Raw genomic sequence first — 24,378 nt, 5'->3', positions numbered from 1 at the left:
CACAGTAGCGCCACTACACCAGGTAGAGCCCCTTTTATACATTACAGCAGACAGTGTCCCCCTTTTTACACATTGCGGCAGCCAGTCCCCCTTTTTACACATTGCGGCAGCCAGTCTCCCTTTTTACACATTGCGGCAGCCAGGACCCCTTCTTACACATTGCGGCAGCCAGGCCCCCTTTTTACACATTGTGGCAGATAGACCCTTTTTACACATTGCGGCAGCCAGTCCCCCTTTTTACACATTGCGGCAGATAGACCCTTTTTACACATTGCGGCAGCCAGTCCCCCTTTTTACACATTACAGCAGCCAATCTCCCTTTTAACACATTGCGGCAGCCGGTCCTCCTTTTTACACATTGCGGCAGCCAGGACCCCTTTTTACACATTGCGGCAGCCAGGCCCCCTTTTTACACATTGCAGCAGCCAGTCCCATTTTTTACACATTGCGGCAGCCAGTCCCATTTTACACATTGCGGCAGCCAGTCCCTCTTTTTACACATTGCAGTAGCCAGTCCCCCTTTTTACACATTGCAGCAGCCAGTCCCCCTTTTTACACATTGCAGCAGCCAGTCCCATTTTTTACACATTGCGGCAGCCAGTCCCATTTTTTACACATTGCGGCAGCCAGTCCCATTTTACACATTGCGGCAGCCAGTCCCATTTTACACATTGCGGCAGCCAGTCCCATTTTACACATTGCGGCAGCCAGTCCCATTTTTTACACATAGCGGCAGCCAGTCCCATTTTACACATTGCGGCAGCCAGTCCCATTTTTTACACATTGCGGCAGCCAGTCCCATTTTTTACACATTGCGGCAGCCAGTCCCAATTTTTACACATTGCGGCAGCCAGTCCCATTTTTTACACATTGCAGCAGCCAGTCCCATTTTACACATTGCGGCAGCCAGTCCCATTTTTTACACATTGCGGCAGCCAGTCCCATTTTTTACACATTGCGGCAGCCAGTCCCATTTTTACACAGTGCGGCAGCCAGTCCCATTTTACACATTGCGGCAGCCAGTCCCATTTTTTACACATTGCGGCAGGCGGTGTCCGAGAGAGAGAGAGAGAGAGAGAGAGAGGGGGGGGGATATACTTACCTTCTCCCCGCTGACAGGCTCCTCGTGCAGCTCCCTCGGTGCAGGCAGTGAGGTGAGAAGAAGGAGGAGGGAGGGGGAGCAGGGAGCCGCAGCAGCGCTATGTTATTGGTAGTAAGCGCCGCTGCAGCATCCCCCTCTCCTTCCGTATTGGCTGCCCAGCAGCCAATACGGAAGGAGAGGGGGATGCTGCAGCGGCGCTTACTACCAATAACATAGCGCTGCTGCGGCTCCCTGCTCCCCCTCCCTCCTCCTTCTCCACTGCCCGGCGGCGACGCTGATGTCTTCTATCTTCACAGCGCGGCGCACGGCGCAGAGACTTAGAGGCGGCATGTAATGAGTCAATTTGACTCATTACATGCCGCTGGCCGTGCGCCCTCAGGGCAACTGCGCTGTGTGCCAAGCCCACTTGGCACACACGTAGTTACGGCCCTGTCCAACTGCTCTTGTGGGTGGTCTCCTCTGGATTCCGGCTGCATACATAATGTACAGTAAATACAGTTTATATCTATATTCTGCTCCTGCACATAACTATTCACAGGAACATGCGATCTTCTTCAAACCAACACCGGAATATTACCCTTACAATACCCTACGGCTGGATACCAAACACCACCTTACAACCTTGTTCTGTCCCCTCCTATCCTGTAAAGGTGAATCCCTTTGTTCTGTTACCATTTAAACTGCTGTAACTTACTGATGTGGTGCAGGGAGACTATGTGTACATTGTGCACTATTTGGATTAAATATGTAATGTGTTTTGATAGCTTTCCATGTGTTCACAAACTCTACCATAAATACCCATACCACGCGCTAATGCGCAGGACCGCGGGAGCGACCATACGCAAATTGCGGATATGTGCCCGCACGGCAGAACAAGTACACGCGCGGAGGCCATCTGTGTGTAGTTTGTACTTGATGTGTGCACTGCAATATTTTTCGACTTTGACAACACTGATTAAACTGGTGTGTGACATCACTAAGAATTTACCTGGGAGCGCAAAAGGCTGGTCACCATTTTTTTTAATTCGTAGTGATTGGTGGAAGAGGGTGCTCCATTTGTGACTGAGCCATCTGCTTGCACCTGGGAAGCACAAAGGAAGAACAATTTACATTTTCTCTTGGTATTGCAAAGTCATACTTGCCCACTCTCCCAGATCCTGCGGGAGACGCTTGAATTTTTGGGTAGTCCCCTGCACCCCAGAAGAGTGGGCACCCTCCCGTATCCCACCCACTTCCTAGTAAGTGGGCAGAATAGGGAGGATAATAACAGGTATATACAGAAGGGTGGGGCCTAATGATGTAATTCCATTGTGATTGTGTCATTTGACACCACCCACCCCTATTCAAATATGTGCGATTGGTGGCAATTTGCCACTAGGGGGTGGTGCCTAATTATGCCAATAGCCCAGCCCTGCCCGCCATCACTGTCCACCTGCATCTTCTCTCTGAGCTTTTGCCAGAGAGGAAACAATAAATGTAGGTAAGTTAACTATGTGCAAGATACATATGCACCCGTTTATGCCAGGCATATGTCACATGCGGGTGTGGTATGTTTCCCCGGCGCTTGGGATCCCGGCGCCCAGCACACCGGCGCAGGGATCCCGGCCGCAGGAATGCCGGCAGCGGGGCGAGCACAAAAGACCCCCTTGCGGGCATGGTGGCGCGTTATTCTCCCTCCAGGGGTGTCACGGACACCCCAAGAGGGAGAATACTTGTTGGTATACTGGCGGTCGGGATTCCGGCATCGGTATGGTGAGCGCCGGGTTCCCGTCAGCTGGTATATCAAGTGCCACCCGTCACACTCGCATCCATGTTTGTAGCCATATGTTTTATTGCAAAAATTTACTTTCTATTAGGCATCAATAAAACTTCACATACATCTTTAATACATCAGAATCATTTCACATATAAAAAAAAAAGCTTATATAACTAGACAAAGCACAATATATGTCGGAGCAGGGCAGCATTGCCCCCTATGCCGGCCCCTCTGAAAATGTGACATCATGAAGTTATGCTGAAAGGACGGTCTGGGCAGCTCTGCAACAGCAATACTGGCTGCGTGAGCAGGCACCCTGCAAGCCAAATGTAGGAACCGTGGTGCAGCGAGGGTGCTGCCAACAGAGCTCTGCCACCTGGGTGATGCCACAGATCGCACACCCCTAGTTACGGCCCTGCAAGAGCAATGAGGAAAGCACAAATAAGCTTCAGCAGCCCTTGACCACCCACAAATGATACGGCTTTCTCAGGCATGTATGTATCTGGGTCTGCATGTGTTTGAAATTATACAAACATGCCCTTACTGTAGTCAGCCTATGTTAGAGCATCTTTTCTAGCATCTCCAGGCACAGGCTGGCATACAGTAAGTGCAACCACGCCATAATGGTGATTTCAATCAAGATATGTTAGGCTAACTGAGTAGTACTTGTAGCCCTTGATGTTAATTGGTATAGCCTACTTGCCGTTATTATATAAAGATTGTTGTAATTAACACAGGTTTAAAGGAGACATGCTGGTGAGCAAAGGAAGGCGTACAGAGCAAATGAGGGTTGGCAGCCTGTGCTTACTGAGGCTGAACAATGTTGAGCACAGTTACCAGTGGTGCAGGAGGCTTAATGGCTGCCCTTTGGCCTCTACAGAGACCAGGCTGTGTGGTGCCTGTAGTGTTTTCATCAGGATCATGTTATTTTCTCATACCACTGCACTATGTACTCTTGTAACTCTTTATGTACTACGTCCTACCATATCATTCCCTGTAGTGTCCTGCACGTCTCTACAGGCCTGTGATGACATAATGTGTCCCCTGGGGTCCTGCACCTTTGTAAACTGATAATAAGTTTTCTATTTTCATAATTTGTCAGCTGAAGACCCTTGCTGTCTGTCACATAGCAAACTTCAAAGCATACTTGCCCACTTCTCATACCTAACTTAATCGAAATGCTAAGGGTAGGTAAAACCAGAAGGTGGAATTCAGGCCAGCTAGTGGACGAGGAAGAACATATGATTACACTAATTCTGCCACCACACATCTGCCTATTTAGTGGGGAAGCAGTAGGCTTCCCGATGAACGGGATCCTGGCAGTCTATATAATGATGCCACGATCCCGAGGGAGGACACAATCCCGACGTCAAAATACCGACGCCAAACGGGATGCCAGCGTCAAAATACCGACATCCGGCATCCCGATCGTCCTGACAGCACGACGCACTGCCGTCCTGCAGGGGGGGGGGGGGGGGGTGGGCGGGATGGTTAGGTTTTGGCAGCAGAAGGGGGGTTAGGCTTAGAGGGCAGGCACTGGAAGGTTACGGTTAGGATCCGGGGAGAGAGGGTTAGGCACGTAGAAGGGGAGGTTAGGGTTAGGCATCAAGTGGGGATGGTTAGGTTTAGGCAACGGGGAAGGAAGGGTTAGGCACAAAGCGGGGAGGGTTCGGGTTAGGCACCCAAAAGGGAGGCTTAGGGTTAGAGTAAGGAAAAGGTGAGTGGTAGGCAGCTAATGAGGGGCTGTTGGGATTCTGATGGATGGGATGCTGCTGTCGGTATACTGATCACCGGCATCCCATCCATCTGTAACTCATACTGAACCCATTTAGTGTTCTCTGAACTAGGCTGGGCTTGAAGAAAAGCATTGCATCATCAGGGCATGTCCTTGCTAACTTGCAGGTAGGTAAGCACCTTACCGAGACAAATGCCCTTCTCCAGAGTCCAACAGCTCCCACTGATTCCAGGGCAGTAGGCAGCTATGTCTCCTGAGAGCAGAGGGTAGGCATAGGTTACCAACTTACCATAGACAAAAGGGATTGTCCTGAGGTAGATAATACAGTAGAATTGTGTAAAAAGTGAGTTTCTTAGCACACACTTTCATTCATCTCTGGTCCCGGTATCGTCTTCTTCACTTAACAAGTTGTTTTTTTGATCTATTGTTCCAAATTCCAGGAGCTAGAACTTAAGGGCCCTACACACTTGAAGATCTAACTGAACGATATGAACATTCTCGTTCATTAATGAACGAGAACTCGTTCATATCGTTCAGTGTGTAGGCACCAACGATGAACGATGCACGGCCCCGCACTCGTTCATCGTTGGTGCCGTGTCTCTTATCCTTACAGGCCAATATGGACAATCTCGTCCATATTAGCATGCACTGCTATGGAGCAGGGTGACAGGGGGAGTGAAGAAACTTTACTCCCTCCGTCACCTCCCCTTTGCTGCCAGGTCGCCCGTTGGCCGTATCCGCCGTCGGGCAGCTCAGCAGCGGATCGTCGAGTGTGTAGGGGGCATTACTGTCACAGTGGCTCCATATCATATTTCTAATCCTCAACTGGGCAAAGATGCCAGCAGGAAAGTAGAGGCATGTACTCTGCCCCCAACCCCGCTCCACCACAAAGACAATTCTACCAGCGATTTCCTAAGACTCCACACCAATCCTAGATGCTCCATCATATATCTATGTAGGTAACAGGTAGCCAAGTCTTAGGGGGTAATTCAGAGTTGATCGTAGCAGCAATTTTGTTAGCAGTTGGGCAAAACCATGTGCACTGCAGGAAGGGGGGGCAGATATAACATGTGCAGAGAGAGTTAGATTTGGGTGGGGTGTGTTCAAACTGAAATCTAAATTGCAGTGTAAAAATAAAGCAGCCAGTAATTACTCTGCACAGAAACAATATAACCCACCTTCATCTAACTCTCTCTGCAAATTTATATCTGCCACACCTGCAGTGCACATGGTTTTGCCCATCTGCTAACAAAGTTGCTGCTACGATCAGGTTTGAATTACCCCCTAAGTCTACACAGGTTCAGGGCCGTCTTAACAGCAGTGTAGGCCCCTGGGCAAAGCAATGCACTGGGGCCCCTACCCATCCTCCAGCGGTAGGAGCGGTGGGTACTATCAGCGGCAGCTTTGATGTCCCATGGGCGGTAGAGGGTGTTCTATCTTCCGCTCAGCATGTAGGACCTGGAGCAGTCATTTCTGCACAGATGGGGCGGGAGGGAGAACACTAAACTGTAGAAGGGGGCATTGGACTGAATGAAGGGGCCCTAGTACATCACTTTCAGGGTGGTAGGGGGTGTTTAATACGTAGGGGAGGGGTGAATAGTGGAGTCTGTTTAATATTCATCATTTTCTGGTGGGAGGGCAGCTTGATTGACTGCAGATATCTCCAGTTCTTGGAAAAAGATTTCTTAGCTTTTAATGGGGTAAAACACTAGAGAGTCCCACCTTTCAGGAGGTACTGGGGACTTGGGGATCAGAGTTCAGGAGCCAGAGCAATCCATTAATGAAAATAGAAAACTGCATATTAGGTGTGTGGAGTTGAAGCAGGGACCAGCAGCTGGAAGGCTGATATCTCTGGTTTTGGGCATAGTAGAGACAAGCTGCCAGCGTCGACTTACAGGGAAGAGTCTCAGCATTTGGAGTATACGTTCAGAAAAACTCCAAGTCAGAGAGAACCCAAGATATCTGGCTGGGAAGATAAATTAACAGGCTCGGATGGGGACCACTGCTTTGAAGTCAGATATCTCCGATTCCCCAGGGCCGATTTTCAAAAAACCTGGTACCACTGGAAAGAGAAGACCCTCAGCTGTCAGCCTAGGCCCCTTATACTCCTGGGGACATTGGGCAAGAGCCCATTGAGCCCATATGAAAAAATGGCCCTGCACAGGTTGAAGAAGCATGCAGAGGACAAAAGAGTACACTGGCAAACCAGAGAACATATGCTGCATTCTATACTAGCCATTACAGTATGTCTAGAGTAGTGTACATTATCCATTAGGAAATGGGTTCTGTAATGTACACTGTCCATCAGGAAATGGGTTCTGTAATGTACACTGTCCATCAGGAAATGGGTTCTGTAATGTACACTGTCCATCAGGAAATGGGTTCTGTAATGTACACTGTCTATCAGGAAATGGGTTCTGTAATGTACACTGTCTATCAGGAAATGGGTTCTGTAATGTACACTGTCCATCAGGAAATGGGTTCTGTAATGTACACTGTCCATCAGGAAATGGGTTCTGTAATGTACACTGTCCATCAGGAAATGGGTTCTGTAATGTACACTGTCCATCAGGAAATGGGTTCTGTAATGTACACTGTCCATCAGGAAATGGGTTCTGTAATGTACACTGTCCATCAGGAAATTGGTTCTGTAATATACACTGTCCATCAGGAAATGGGTTCTGTAATGTACACTGTCCATCAGGAAATGGGTTCTGTAATGTACACTGGCCATCAGGAAATGGGTTCTGTAATGTACACTGTCCATCAGGAAATGGGTTCTGTAACGTACATTATCAATCAGGAAATGGGTTCTGTAATGTACACTGTCCATCAGGAAATGGGTTCTGTAATGTACACTATCAGGAAATGGGTTCTGTAATGTACACTGTCCATCAGAAAATGGGTTCTGTAATGTACACTGTCCATCAGGAAATGGGTTCTGTAATGTACACTGTCCATCAGGAAATGGGTTCTGTAATGTACACCGTCCATCAGGAAATGGGTTCTGCAATGTACACTGTCCATCAGGAAATGGGTTCTGCAATGTACACTGTCCATCAGGAAATGGGTTCTGTAATGTACACTGTCCATCAGGAAATGGGTTCTGTAATGTACACTGTCCATCAGGAAATGGGTTCTGTAATGTACACTGTCCATCAGGAAATGGGTTCTGTAATGTACACTGCCCATCAGGAAATGGGTTCTGTAATGTACACTGTCCATCAGGAAATGGGTTATGTAATGTACACTGTCTATCAGGAAATGGGTTCTGTAATGTACATTGTCCATCAGGAAATGGGTTCTGTAATGTACACTGTCCATCAGGAAATGGGTTCTGTAATGTACACTGGCCATCAGGAAATGGGTTCTGTAACGTACATTATTCATCAGAAATGGGTTCTGTAATGTACACTGTCCATCAGGAAATGGGTTCTGTAATGTACATTATTCATCAGGAAATGGGTTCTGTAACGTACATTATTCATCAGGAAATGGGTTCTGTAATGTACACTGTCCATCAGGAAATGGGTTCTGTAATGTACACTGTCCATCAGGAAATGGGTTCTGTAATGTACACTGTCTATCAGGAAATGGGTTCTGTAATGTACACTGTCTATCAGGAAATGGGTTCTGTAATGTACACTGTCCATCAGGAAATGGGTTCTGTAATGTACACTGTCCATCAGGAAATGGGTTCTGTAATGTACACTGTCCATCAGGAAATGGGTTCTGTAATGTACACTGTCCATCAGGAAATGGGTTCTGTAATGTACACTGTCCATCAGGAAATGGGTTCTGTAATGTACACTGTCCATCAGGAAATGGGTTCTGTAATGTACACTGTCCATCAGGAAATTGGTTCTGTAATGTACACTGTCCATCAGGAAATGGGTTCTGTAATGTACACTGTCCATCAGGAAATGGGTTCTGTAATGTACACTGTCCATCAGGAAATGGGTTCTGTAATGTACACTGTCCATCAGGAAATGGGTTCTGTAATGTACACTGTCCATCAGGAAATTGGTTCTGTAATGTACACTGTCCATCAGGAAATGGGTTCTGTAATGTACACTGTCCATCAGGAAATGGGTTCTGTAATGTACACTGTCCATCAGGAAATGGGTTCTGTAATGTACACTGTCCATCAGGAAATGGGTTCTGTAATGTACACTGCCCATCAGGAAATGGGTTCTGTAACGTACATTATCAATCAGGAAATGGGTTCTGTAATGTACACTGTCCATCAGGAAATGGGTTCTGTAATGTACACTGTCTATCAGGAAATGGGTTCTGTAATGTACACTGTCCATCAGGAAATGGGTTCTGTAATGTACACTGTCCATCAGGAAATGGGTTCTGTAATGTACACTGGCCATCAGGAAATGGGTTCTGTAATGTACATTATTCATCAGGAAATGGGTTATGTAATGTACACTGTCCATCAGGAAATGGGTTCTGTAACGTACATTAACAATCAGGAAATGGGTTCTGTAATGTACACTGGCCATCAGGAAATGGGTTCTGTAATGTACATTATTCATCAGGAAATGGGTTCTGTAATGTACACTGTCCATCAGGAAATGGGTTCTGTAACGTACATTATTCATCAGGAAATGGGTTCTCTAATGTATACTGTCCTTCAGGAAATGGGTTCTGTAACGTGCATTATTCATCAGGAAATGGGTTCTCTAATGTATACTGTCCATCAGGAAATGGGTTCTGTAATGTACATTATTCATCAGGAAATGGGTTCTGTAATGTACACTGTCCATCAGGAAATGGGTTCTCTAATGTACATTGGCCATCAGGAAATGGGTTCTGTAATGTACATTGGCCATCAGGGAGGGGCTCTGCATTATATACTCAGCACCAGGGATGTGCTCTGTATTGCGCACTGGACACAATATGTAACAATTATATCAGATAACATACATGAATAAATAGATATGAATATCCAGAGGGCGCTCACAATTAATAATTTGTTTTAATAATAAGATAACATATATAACACACATAAATTATAATGATTAAAAATGCAGCATATTAGTGGTTATTAACCATGAATAAAAATGGGGAAATAAAAATTGATGTCCACAGACTCTTCCCTGATTAGGACCAATTGATTGAGTTGATCCAAATATTTATTGTTGCACAAATGGTTTGATAAGTTCAAGATGATATATGAGGGTCTGCGCTATGCTTCTACCTCTTGTAACTCACCGCTGTAGAGAGATTAGGATGAATTGGCCAACTTGCAGTTCATTTAGGGAAGCATTTGGCAAACATACCCCATTGGCAGAAGGCGGGAAAAGAGGGAGGGCGAGACCCACAATCGTCCTAGATCAACTGCAGCAAAAGTTTCTGTATTGTGCTGTACAGCTCCAGTGGTTGCCGTGGCTTGGTGATGTGCCGTTTGTTGTGACCTCACGTACGGCCGCTTCATGGGTGGGCAATACAAACTGGAGGTAGATGTGCAGGAGAAAAGTCTGTGGCAGGGGGTCCCCAATAAAGTGCTTGAGGCGTTTCTCCGCTGTTTAACAGTAGCGGTTTCTTCAGAAGCAGTGATGTGCTCTGTATTGCGCACTGGACACAATGGGGGTCATTCCGAGTTGTTCGCTCGGTCAATTTTTTCGCATCGCAGCGATTTTCCGCTTAGTGCGCATGCGCAATGTCCGCACTGCGACTGCGCCAAGTAAATTTGCTATGCAGTTAGGTATTTTACTCACGGCATTACGAGGTTTTTTCTTCGGTCTGGTGATCGTAATGTGATTGACAGGAAGTGGGTGTTTCTGGGCGGAAACAGGCCGTTTTATGGGTGTGTGGGAAAAAACGCTACAGTTTCTGGGAAAAACGCGGGAGTGGCTGGAGAAACGGAGGAGTGTCTGGGCGAACGCTGGGTGTGTTTGTGACTTCAAACCAGGAACGACAAGCACTGAACTGATCGCAGATGCAGAGTAAGTCTCGAGTTACTCAGAAACTGCACAGAGATGTATTTTCGCAATAATGCGAATCTTTCGTTCGCAATTTTAAGAAGCTAAGATTCACTCCCAGTAGGCGGCGGCTTAGCGTGCGCAAAGCTGCTAAAAGCAGCTTGCGAGCGAACAACTCGGAATGACCCCCAATATGTGTTCTGTTTTATATACTAGCCACAGACAACCTGCACTGTATGGTAGCCACAAAGCTATGGGCCCTGTACTGTATATTAACTGGGCAATGGGCTTTGCATTGTCTACTAGTCACTGGATTTGCTTTTTGTTGCACGTCATGGCCATCTCTGTCTGCACTGCATGATGCATCATAACCCCATGTGATCCTTAATGGTTCCAACCTCTACTGCACCCCATACGAATTAAATATAAGAGTTATAAAGCAAACAGGGGCTCTATCCAATTAATTCCACACAACCAATTCTGGACAGGAAAGAAACAATTGGATACTATTGGAGGGATTTGCTACAACTACAGGAACCAAAATGCCAGAAGAGCAGATCAAAATTATAAACCAACCAGTGTCCAAACACATGAATAACGGAAATTACTTTTTCATTATTCTATTCCTTAAAATGTGACTTTGTTATTATATCCATGGAATTTTATTATTGCACTACTGTAAATGGATTCTTCAGTGCAAATCAAACTTCAAATCCTGATGAACTTTGGGGGTCATTCCGACCCGATCGCACGCTGCAGTTGTTCACAGTGCAGCGATCGGGTCAGAACTGCGCATGCGGTGGCGCCGCAGTGCGCCGGCGCATGTCAGATGGCCAAAGGCCGTCGTTACCTAGCGATCGCTTCTGCTGATTGACAGGCAGAGGCGTTCGCTGGGCGGGAGGGGACGGCACGGCGGTGTTTAGCCGTCGTTTTCGTGGCACGGTCCGGCCAACGCAGGTGTGGCCAGACCGTGCGGGGGAGGGCAGTAGCAGCTGCGTGACGTCACACGCAGCCGCTGCGACCTGGGGCAGCGACGACTAACTCCCGGCCAGCCGCAGGAGTTGCGCAGGCCGGGAGTTACTCTTCAAGTACAAAAGCATCGCCGCCGTGCTTTTGTACTTGTGCGGGGAGGGGGGTGGACAGACATGTGGAATGAACTAGCCCTATGCTGGGCGTCCCCCCGCATGTCTGGGAACATGATCGTAGCTGTGCTAAATTTAGCACAGCTATGATCAACTCGGACTGACCCCCTTTGTCACCACGATTTACAATAATTTTTTATATTATAGCATGGAAGACAACTTTTTGGCAGGCCTCCAAGACTTTATCATAGTCTTTGATTTTAATTCATGATTTTCAAATAGAGGGGGAATGTATCAAACCTTGTAAAGCGATAAAGTGGAGACAGATAAAGTACCAACCAATCAGCTCCTACCTGCCATTTTACAGGCTGTGTTTTAATATTTACAGGAGCTGATTGGTTGGTACTTTGGGGTTTATGTACTAAGCATTAGAGAGAGATAAAGTGCCAGCCAATCGGATCCTGACTGCCATGTTACAGGCTGTGTTTGAAGAATGACAGTGAGAAGCTGATTGGTTTGTACCTTACCTCGTCCTCTTTATCTCTCTCCAAAGCTTAGTACAGAGACCCCTTTATATCTCTCCAAGGTTTGATACATCTCCCTCACCTTGTTATCCTGATTTTGAGATATACAGCTTGTAATGTACATATGGAAGAACTACTAACAGGGGTGTAGCAGAGTTTGAGCTCCAGACGCCGCTGGGGTCAGAAGGCGACGGCTCTCTGTAACAGAGCTGAGAGCCAGGATCTTGGGGTAGGAGGAGATGACTGTTAGAGAGGGAAGGGGTGGCCACCACACTGTCTGCATATTCCATGTCACTGATTGCAGTGCAGAGAGTCTAGAGCAGTGTAGTGTGGTGTGTTGTAAGGGAAGAGGGGAGGTTTGGCGGCTTGTCAGAAAAACCTTTCTGGCTGTCAGGTATCTGCATTCAGTGATATGAAACATGCAGGCAGTGTGGTGGCCACCCCTTCCTTTTCTCTTCAGTCCTTTCCTCCTACCCACGGAGGTCAATCACATAGCAGCTCAACCACTCCAGGCTAGAACGAGGAGCTGCTCTGCTGCTGCCCTCTAGGTGAGAATTAATGTGTGTACATACCTCCCAACTTTCATATTTCCTAAAGAGGGACACACGCGCGGCCTATGAAAAGGGGGCGTAGCTTCGCGGGAGGACTCGCGATCACGAGGCACGCCCCCGTTTTAATCACTGAGGGGCCATGCTCAGCGCTCTGTGAGCTGCTGGCATGCCCCCTCTCCCCCTGTTTCCAGTGAATAGACGCTGTGCGCATGTGCACAGCGTCTATTCACCGCTGCTCTGCTAAGCAGGGCAGCGATGATAGGAGCCTCCCGACTGAAACCCCCCACCGCGGGACACTGCGGCCCGCGGGTGGGACAGCGGGACAGTCCCAAATAAAACGGGACTGTCCCGCGAAAATCGGGACAGTTGGGAGGTATGTGTGTATACTGTGGGTTTGTGTGTATATGTATATAAATGTGTTTGTGTGTGTAAATGTGAGTGTTTGTGTGTAACTGTGTATATATATGTCTGTGTGCATATGTGTGTGTTTATGTGTATACATGTATATGTCTGTGTGTATATTATATATGTGTGTGCTTATGTATGTCTCTGTGTATATGTCTGTGTATGTGTGTGTATATGTGTATGTCTGTGTGTATCTGTTTGTATATTTGTGCGTTTATGTGTGTATGTATATGTGCATATATCTGTGTATATGTGTGTTTATGTATATATAAGCCTAAATGTGTGTGAATATATATATATATATATATATATATATATATGTGTATGTATGTATCTATGTATGTATGTGTGGTGGTGGTGGGTGGTGCCGCCATGACATGACCCTGCTCCGGGTGTGATGTCTCCACACTACGCCTCTGACTACTAATACAATCATGAAATAACAAATATAAAGATTTTGGAGTTGAATCAAGATTTCTGATAGTGATGATGGCTACTTTCATAAGTAGATGTACAGGGGTGGTACCACCGAACAGACACTGTCATCTCTGAATACAGGTGGAGATCCACATTTATTTCCAAAGTGTGACTTGCAATGTTATTAGGCACCACAAGAGCTTGCACCAAAATTGCCTGTGACCACACCTTGGTGGTAGTCAGGGGCGGATCCAGAAGAAAATGATAAGGGGGGCACCATAGAAGGGGCAAGTACATTTGCGTTCGGCTTCGGTGCATGTGAGGTGGCGCTTCTTATACAATGCCCACAGTTCTAGCGCTCATTATGCAATGTCCACTGTACTGGTAGTGCCCCTTATATAGACCCCATAGTAGTGGTGCCTCTTATGCAATGCCCGTATTGCCCCCAGTAGTAATGTTGCCTGTAGTAATGCCCCCAGTCATTTAGCGCCCTAGTAGTTATGCCCCCAGTGGTAATGCCGCTGCAGTTATGACCCCAGTAGTTTACCCGCCCCCCTTTAGTTTAGCCTCCCAGTGGTAATGCCCCCAGTAGTTTGCCTGCTTGTAGTTTAACCACCAGTAGTAATGCCCCCCTGTAGTTTGCCCCATTGTAGTTTAGCCCCTGTAGTTATGCCCCCCTTGTAGTTTAGCCCCCAGTAATAATGCCCCCAGTAGTTTGGCCCCTGTAGTTATCCCCCAGTAGTTTGGCCCCTGTAGTTATGCCCCCAAGTAGTAATGCCCCTGTAGTTACGCTGCCAGTAGTAATGCCCCTGTAGTTACGCCGCCAGTAGTAATGCCCTCCTGTAGTTTGCCCCCAGTAGTTAGCCCCTTTGTAGTTGGCCCCCAATAATAATGTCCCCCAGTAGTGTGCCCCCAGTAGATGCCCCCCAGTAATAATGTTTCCCAGTAGTAATAATGCCCCCTAGGAGTTTGCCCCCAATAGATGACCCCCCAGTAGTAATGCCCCCAGTAGATGCCCCCCAGTAATAATGCCCCAGTTGTAATACACCCAGTAGATGCCACCAGTAATAATGTCCCCCAGTAGTTTGCCCCCAGTAGATGCCCCCCAGTAAAAATGTCCCCCAGTAGCTGCCCCCAGTAGTAATGCCCCCAATAGATGACCCCCCAGTAGTAATGCCCCCAGTAGATGCCCCCCAGTAATAATGCCCCCAGTAGTAATGCCTCCCCAGTAGTAATGCCCCTTGTTGATGCCCCCCAGTAGTAATGCCCCCAGTAGATGCTCCCCCAGTAATAATGCCCCAGTAGTAATGCCCCCCACCCAGTAGTAATGTCCCTTGTTAATGCCCCCCAGTAGTAATGCCCCCAGTAGTAATGCCCCAGTAGATGCTACCCCAGTAATAATGCCTCCAGTAGTAATGCCCCCCCACCCAGTAGTAATGTCCCTTGTTGATGCCCCCCAGTAGTAATGTCCTCCCCCCTGTAGTTTGCCCCCAGTAGATGCCCCCACTGCACTAAGGAAGAGAAAACACAACATACTTACCGAGCCCCGTTCCCGCTTTCAGACCGCTGCAGTACTCCTCCTCTTGGCGTCCGCTCCTCAGCACTATGAGAGAGACGTCATGACTGACGTCTCTCCCATAGCACACGCCGCACAGTGACAGCGCCGGAGGCAGGAGCTCAGTACTGAGCTCCTGCCTCCGGCTTTCGGTGAGGAGAGACGGGCGCCCGCTGGTAACACAATCTCAGCGGGCGCCCGTCATCTCCCTGTGTGGCGCCAGGGGGGGGGACGGAGGACGGAGGCCACAAATGACAGGGGGGGGCACGGACCCGAGTGCCCCCCCCTGGATCCGCCACTGGTGGTAGTGGACGATTATGTACTGATGGTTTCAACTTCACCACCTCTCACAAGTCAGAATATAATAATGAAATAACCAAAATAAGTGTTATTCCTAGCATAATGCGGATATTATGCATGAAAGGTTCTTGGCTTAGTCCAATATTGTGATAACCAATAGGATCAATATACAAAATTCAGCTTTCGGGGCTTGATGAATTGAGGTCCCCATACTATTGAATGGGAACGCAAGGCACGACGGGTACTGTCCTGTACGCAGACGATATCAGTGACATCATCTCCTGTGTTGCAGTGATGCTGAATAGGCTCATTACTAAAACATGAAGGAACTACAATAATGGACCAATTCAGCCTGTTGACTACTGTAGGTCCCTTTATCGTGTAAAGCCATACTTGCCTTCTGACCCGGGATGTCTGTGAGACCACCCTCCCACGCGATTCGCTGCACCAGTGCATGCTGGCACTTGTTGTTCCACAAGATTGGGCTCTACAATTGAGCATTTTTTCCACAAGCTAGGGGTACCAGGAAGGGCCCACTGCTACTTAGTGGACCGGGCATCCCCTTGGTTTGTTTATCTTGCTCCTAGCGGGGGGTCCGCTGCTGGATATTATAGGCTATTATAGAGTATTTTTTATTTTCTTTATGTTTTTTTTTATTCCCATCTCTAATGCAAAGTAATAATAGATTTTGTACATTTGTGTTTTTTTGTATTTTTTTTTTTAGTTGGTTTGCCCTAAACTGTATGTGGTTTTAGCTATACAGCCATGCAATTTAGACATTACCAACCCACACGGCATCACCTGCAGACTGAAGGTGAAAACCACTGTTGAAAGGCAGTGGCCCAGAGAGGGGAAGTGGGTATAGATTTCCCGGGCCTGGGCCTCTCTATGGGGCCAGGGAGCAGGGGAGGAGTATCCACGGGCCGTTGTGATGCTGCGATCAAGGCCCCTGATGCTCATTCTACTGTATCAGGGCGTGGACACCATTCAATCCAGGAGAGCAGCCTTACACCCTCCAGCAGCCATACTCCCCCACGACTCACGCTCAACCAAAGGGGGACATGTACTAAGCAGTGATAAAAGTGGAGAAGTAAGCCAGTGGAGAAGTTTCCCATGGCAACCAATCAGCTGCTCTGTATATGTTTATAGTATGCAAATTATAAATGTTACGTCAATGCTGATTGGTTGCCAAGGGCAACTTCTCCACTGGCTCACTTCTCCACTTTTATCACTGCTTAGTACATGTCCCCCAAAGTCATGTATGGTAGTTTGAAGAAGAAAAAAAGAAAATTTTTTAGTAAATTTCCCCCCAGACCTTCGTTAGACAGACAAATAGTAGTAACTGATACAATGATTACAGTGTTCCTGGCTGTTAAAACCTCCGTTATGATTGTAAATTACCAATATACATCCAAGGGATATGGTTACTGTCCCTGGAAGCCGCTCACTCCATTTAAAACATAATAGCAATAATTTTATACACATTTAATAATAACATCACAATGTTTAATAAAGGAAGTAATCATCTCGCACCTTATCCATTTCGCACGTCTAACACTGAGCAGTTTCCACTTTCACATCCTCATTAATTTACTCATTTTGCACATTGCTTGAAAATATACATAAAATGAAATCCAGATGCTAAAATTCCATGTTCACTAGGTCATAATTGAAGTTCATTGTGTCTTTATTTTTTTTTAGGGTTTAATATATGAAGCTGGTATCAAGTTCCCATGTCCATTAAACATTTGCCATAAATACCTCTTAATCCTCCCAGCCTTGCTCGGAGGTAATAACTCTGGTATTGCCGTGGACCAGCTTAATAGTGCACTATTGCCTACTCTATAAATACAGCCAGGGTATAGTAAGTCATTTTAATGTATTGCACACAGCTCCCTATACGTCGACTCCTCCACCTTTTGACCTGTTCCACCTTTCCCAGCAAGGAAAATTCAGTTTGCTATAGCAAGAGGTCAATGTTAAGTGTAAATGTAACATATTTATTACAAAGCATTTCCTGCTGTAGCTCATTTACCCTAAGTACTGGTCATCTCACACTAATTAGCGCTAGTTGCTGTATAGTGCTACCTGTCAACAGCCAGGAAAGAATGATGATGTCGCAGTCTGCGGATTTATTTTTAAATATTCATTATATTTTCTTTCTTTTTTTTGTAACGTTTCCAACTAGAATTGGAAATAGTCTGAAACTGGATGAGAGCTGGAAGAGGAATAGGTTATTCCTTACTAGAAATGAAGCACATTTATAAATGACAGCGCAGTTCAGTAATGAGAGAGCGATACATTTAGAATGACTGTAAATGGCTGTAAGGTGGACGGTTTGGATTTGGACCCTGATGCAAAAGCAGATTTGGGGAACATTGGCCATCCATAAGTCTGTTAGATCTCATCACACAAAGAGCCTAATTCAGATGTGACTGGAGCCAGGGGCAAACGCAGGATTTCCAGGGGGAGGGGTTCCGTATATACAAATTCCCTGATGAACATTAGAATAAAACAATTGAAACATTGGAAACCTAAAAGCTAAGGCTATATTACTTAAGCCTGATGAAAGCTGCCCTTACTACCATATGATACTTATGAAAGCTGTCTCTTGTTCTCCGGGAGGGCACCTCGGCAGGGCCGAAATTAGGATTTTTGTCACCCGGGGCAAGGCAGTAATTTGGAGCCCCCCTACCCCACCCCACCCCCCACCCACCCCCACAAAAAACAACCTATAAGACTAAAATAATCAGATTATCAAACATTTTGAAAAAGGGGGATACTACTGGACAATATTCCCCTATGTGCCTCAAATGCCCTATACGTCACATGCCCCGCCAGCGTGTTCAATTACATGCTCCTCTGTGTGTCCCCATACATTGCACTATATCATAGCACTTCATCACTGCACTACTCCCCTATCCACTGTACTACATCACTATACTACATCCCCTACACGCTGAACTACATCACTACACTACATGCCCCTGTGCACTGCACTACTTACCTATATGCTACACTACATCACTACACTACATCCCCTTATATGCTATACCACATTGGTGCACTACATGCCCCTATATACTGCAATACATGACCACACAACATACCATATATGGTACACTACATCCCTGCACTACACTACACTACACTAAGCTACACCAAATCCCCCCATCTGGGAGGCAAAGCGTAGGTTGATACTGCTAACTGGGTGCACAGTGCGCTTCTATAGTAGCTTGTATGGTGCACCGCATGCTAGTCGCAGCATTGCATGGCAAAGAAGAGAGTTTAAGACAGTAGCCAACATGGGAGAGATCTCAGGTACTGGAGCTCACCCGCACAGCGTCGGAGCCAGCTGCGGGCAGACAGGTGAGTCAGATACATTGCCCTGGGAGCTGTCTGCTGTCTCACTGAAGCAGCACAGCACTGCCGGTAAAAAAACTAAACAAAAAAAACCTGCTCCTCTGTAATTCCTTGGCGCCCCCTCAAATCCTGCACCCGGGGCGCATGCCCCCTTAGGCCCCCCCTAGTTACGGCCCTGACCTCGGTAATTGAGTAAGACTGTCTGGTAGCATAGTGCAGGTCTTCTTTCTGTACTACTGACTGTATGTGTATACATATATATATATATATATATATATATATACACACACACACACACACACACACTCAAATACATACACACACACACACACACACACACACACACACACATATATATATATATATATATCCAGTAGGTCCACACTCACTGCTACAAGATCACCATGGGCGGTGCTCCATAAAGGGCTTCAACAGTTCATAAATATCCAAAGAGAAGTACAGGCACTCACCACTTTCCAAGCAATTATAAATTTATTGTACCTTACAGGTGCATCTCTGTCTGAGATTTAGCAGCGATTACAGCAGCATATCAGCAGCATGTCGACGTTTCAGCTCCAAATGAGCCTTTGTCAAGACAGACAAACTCACAACAGGTCTTCACCCAGCAGCTCATAATAGACAATGACCCATGGACCACCTTTATAGCAAAGACACGCCACACGCCCCTCCCATCCACTTAAACACAGGAAGTGGAAAAAACTCATGGTAAACCACATATAGAGGACATAATACACATAAAAAAGAAATTATCAAAAGTAATTAAACATAGGTAGACAATTTGAAAACCCAATAGAACTTACAAACTGTCCTATAGGCCAAAAAAGGCATTGCCTCGAAACCGGAAGTGACGTGTGTTCTACCGCTGGTGGAACGCACACACGTGACCGGAAGTGCGTCAAATAGCTAACATAGACAGGACAGCGGCGACCAGCCGCTGCTAGGCAACAAAACCGGAACTTCCTTGCGTTCCACAACAAGTTGAATGCCCACACGTGACCAGAACTAAAGTAATCAAAACATACTATGTATCAATAATTCGTCTGTGGAACGCATCAAGCGCTCAGTATTGTGGTTACACTTAAATCTCCTTAATAGACAATAATCATAAATGCAGACCATATAATATTCCATAACATAAAGATTTAATATTTATATTAACAGCATTAGAATGCATATCATCAACAACAATTATTGGTATTAAGGCCCATACACACTGTGCGATTTTGAGCTGAAAGCAGCTCACTTTTGGTGTTTTGAGCTGCTTTCAGCTCAAAACCACCCAGTGTGTATGCCCTGTCGATGAATGATGATGCGCACTCCCGCTTCATCGCCGGCGGCCACCGTTCATCTGCTGATATTACCAGTAGATGAACGACAGGGTGAGCGGCTTTCCATAGCGTCCTGCTATGGAAATCCGTTCACCCCCGCTGACATCACTGGGCAGGGTGAAAAGCGCTAAGTGTGTATGCACTGAGCGATTTTCAGCCCAGCGATATCAGCCATCATCGCTATGAATACACGCTGGGCAAAAACGCCCAGTGTGTATGCACCTTAAGACAAATCGGCCCCAAAAATATTGGAAAGGGACGTAATAAGTAACGCTGTCTCCACTACATAAGGGTCCAGGGTCACACCAACATTAAGAAACATCATAATGTCAAAAAATCACAAACAAGACATACAATAACAATAAAATATATAATAGATATAGAATGATATAGAAGCAATCAAATTATCTATTAATAGAATAGTCTGTCAGCGTTTTACTAAACACAAACAGCTCTTATCCTAAGAAAACATTAAAGTGCAAAGTGTTGTGCCACAGGTTTATCAGACACTTTCATGGCCAATGCAGTTTGAATTGATGTACGATGGTTACCCATCCTGTCCCAAAAGTTCCTGGTGGTCATGCCCACATAATAGTAGCCACAAGGGCACACAATGATATAAATCACGTGATCAATAGTGCAGTGGAGCCTATGTCAGATCTTAATTTGTTGGCCGCTATGAGGGTGAGCAAAGCTTTGACCAAACATAAGAGACCTACATGTGGTGCAATGGGGACACCGAAAACAGCCATTTCTAGCTGTCGGCAATATTATATGGTCTGTGATTATTTTCTATTAAGGAGATTTAAGTGTAACCACAGTACTGAGCGCTTGATGCGTTCCACAGACCAATTATTGATACATAGTATGTTTTGATTACTTTAGTTCTGGTTACGTGCGGGCATTCCACTTGTTGTGGAACGCAAGGAAGTTTCGGTTTTGATGCACTTCCGGTCATGTATGTACGTTCCACCGGCAGTAGAACGCATGTCACTTCCGGTTTCGCGGCAATGCCGCAGCCAGGCTTTTTTGGCCTATAGGACAGTTTGTAAGTTCTATTGGGTTTTCAAATTGTCTACCTAGGTTTAATTACTTTTGATCCTTTCTTTTTTTTATGTGTATTATGTCCTCTATATGTGGTTTACCATGAGTTTTTTCCACTTCCTGTGTTTAAGTGGATGGGAGTGGCGTGTGGCGTGTCTTTGCTATAAAGGTGGTCCATGGGTCATTGTCTATTATGGGCTGCTGGGTGAAGACCTGTTGTGAGTTTGTCTGTCTTGACAAAGGCTCATTTGGAGCTGGAACGTCGACATGCTGCTGATATGCTGCTGTAATCGCTGCTAAATCTCAGACAGAGATGCACCTGTAAAGTACTATAAATTTATAAATTGCTTGGAAAGTGGTAAGTGCCTGTACTTCTCTTTGGATATTTATGGACTGTTGAAGCCCTTTATGGAGCACCGCCCATGGTGACCTTGTAGCAGTGAGTGTGGACTTGCTTGATATGTTTTGGAATGGTTCCTTGAAGAATTAATTCTCTAGTCCAACACCCTCCTCTATTTGTCGATGTGACACTATTGTTAATTAATTCCCTACCTACTCCCTAGATGTACTTTTTCACCAACTTATGGTTGAAAATATTTGTAATGAATTTTTGTCTTTTTTGTTAGTCTGTCTTTGAATTTGCAACCATGCCTGGCTATTCATGTCGGTCTTGAACTAAAATCTTGCCTGTGACTGTATATGTTTCATGTATTGTTTGCTACATTTTTATAATGTTTAATTCAAGATTCCAATGTGTCTATAGATTCTAACCAATTTGTAGATGATGCTACATTTCAATTAGCACATAATACCTTTATATCTATGACGGATGAAGATCCCAAAAAAGTGCTGTTTGACCATATAGAATTGGCTAAATTACCTGATGAAACACCACTAGATTTGTATCATAAAGTGTTATGTTTGAGGAAACGTGAGCTTGATCTCACCTTACATGACCAATTCCTCTCGGACTACTTTAGGAACAAGAGGATCCCAAGGGGTTTCCGGGTGAATAATATCCCCACCATTGGTCGCAATAGTTTGGCATTCTGCACCAAATGGTGTGGTGTACTTAATAAATGTTCGCTCGATCTCATCCTCCTTGTTATTGTTGGGGTCGAACTGAAACAGGTGCGAGAGGGTCTGGCCACATTTAATTCCACATACTTATCCACACTTGTTACTAATAGAACTGAGAAGTAGATTGACCACTGACTGAGCAGGCCAAATTCCTATCAGCAGGAACTTATTACTTTTAAACGGAAAAAATTGGCAACGGATTATTCCAATAATCAAGTTTACAGGTGGTTGAGGGGTGAGTCTAAAGGTTATTCTGGTTGGAGACCACGTGTACAGACCAGAGGTAGATACACTGGTTCCTTGGAAAACTCATTATCACAATCCAACTCGGAGAGTAAAGGTTTTGATTAGAGATGAGCCCTACCGAACTCCACGTGTCAAACACGGTTCCGTGCCCGGCTCGGTTATTCCCGCCTGACTCGGAAAACCCGAATGAGGCAAAACGTCATCATCCCGCTGTCGGATTCTCGCGGGATTCGGATTCCATATAAAGAGCCTCGCGTCGCCGCCATTTTCACTCGGGCATTGTAGAGAGTACAGAGAGGACGTGGCTACGTTCTCTCAGTGTCAGTTCTCAGTATCAGTGCTCATTGTCTTGTGCTGCATCGTGCTGCTCAGTAATACTAGTACAGTTTCTTGTGCTGCATCTTGCTGCTGTAGGGTGCTGTGGTAGTAGTGTCCTGTGACTGTGCATCGGTCATCATCATTCCAGTCACAGTGGTATCTGGGGGGTGACAATTCCAGAGTGCTTTTGTGCTGCTCACTAATACTAATACTAGTACAGTGTCTTCTGCTGCATCGTGCTGCTCAGTGTCAGTTCTCAGTAGTATCATCAGTGCTCAGTATCACTGCTCAGTAGTATCATCAGTGCTCAGTATCACTGGTCAGTGCTCAGTGTTTTGTGCTGCATCGTGCTGCTCAGTGTCAGTTCTCAGTAGTATCAGTGCTCAGTATCACTGCTCAGTAGTATCATCAGTGCTCAGTATCACACTGGTCAGTGCTCAGTGTCTTGTGCTGCATCGTGCTACTCAGTGTCAGTTTTCAGTAGTATCAGTGCTCAGTATCACTGCTCAGTAGTATCATCAGTGCTCAGTATCACACTCGTCAGTGCTCAGTGTCTTGTGCTGCATCGTGCTACTCAGTGTCAGTTCTCAGTAGTATCAGTGCTCAGTATCACTGCTCAGTAGTATCATCAGTGCTCAGTATCATTGGTCAGTAGTATCATCAGTGCTCAGTATCACACTCGTCAGTGCTCAGTGTCTTGTGCTGCATCGTGCTACTCAGTGTCAGTTCTCAGTAGTATCAGTGCTCAGTATCACTGCTCAGTAGTATCATCAGTGCTCAGTATCACTGGTCAGTGCTCAGTGACTTGTGCTGCATCGTGCTGCTCAGTGTCAGTTCTCAGTAGTATCAGTGCTCAGTATCACTGCTCAGTAGTATCATCAGTGCTCAGTATCACTGCTCAGTAGTATCATCAGTGCTCAGTATCACTGGTCAGTGCTCAGTGTCTTGTGCTGCATCGTGCTACTCAGTGTCAGTTCTCAGTAGTATCATCAGTGCTCAGTATCACTGGTCAGTGCTCAGTGACTTGTGCTGCATCGTGCTGCTCAGTGTCAGTTCTCAGTAGTATCAGTGCTCAGTATCACTGCTCAGTAGTATCATCAGTGCTCAGTATCACTGGTCAGTGCTCAGTGACTTGTGCTGCATCGTGCTGCTCAGTGTCAGTTCTCAGTATCACTGCTCAGTAGTATCATCAGTGCTCAGTATCACTGCTCAGTAGTATCATCAGTGCTCAGAATCACTGATCAGTGCTCAGTGTCTTGTGCTGCATAGTGCTGCTCAGTGTCAGTTCTCAGTAGTATCATCAGTGCTCAGTATCACTGCTCAGTAGTATCATCAGTGCTCAGTATCACTGCCCAGTAGTATCATCAGTGCTCAGTATCACTGGTCAGTGCTCAGTGTCTTGTGCTGCATCATGCTGCTCAATGTCAGTTTTCAGTAGTGTCAGTTCTCAGTATCACTGCTCAGTAGTATCATCAGTGCTCAGTATCACTGGTCAGTGCTCAGTGTCTTGTGCTGCATCGTGCTGCTCAGTGTCTGCCTTTGATATAATTCCCGTGATACTGGCTTGTAATTCTAGTCATTTTGTCATTTTCTACCAGTGATTTGGACCAATAAATAA

General features: G+C 46.0%; 1 protein-coding gene across 1 annotated transcript; it reads left to right on the top strand.

Annotated features, from left to right (window-relative positions):
* Positions 1–8,021: 8,021 nt before the first annotated feature.
* Positions 8,022–21,790, top strand: LOC134949781 (dynein heavy chain-like). Its single transcript, XM_063938514.1, has 3 exons — positions 8,022–9,416; positions 16,085–16,219; positions 21,743–21,790. The coding sequence occupies exons 1-3, from the start codon at positions 8,022–8,024 to the stop codon at positions 21,788–21,790; spliced, it is 1,578 nt and encodes a 525-aa protein (XP_063794584.1).
* Positions 21,791–24,378: the final 2,588 nt, after the last annotated feature.

Source organism: Pseudophryne corroboree, chromosome 8 (assembly GCF_028390025.1).
Source record: "Pseudophryne corroboree isolate aPseCor3 chromosome 8, aPseCor3.hap2, whole genome shotgun sequence".
NCBI lineage: Eukaryota > Metazoa > Chordata > Amphibia > Anura > Myobatrachidae > Pseudophryne > Pseudophryne corroboree.
The sequence above is the reverse complement of the archived record's forward strand: the minus strand, read 5'-3'. Positions and strand labels throughout refer to the sequence as shown.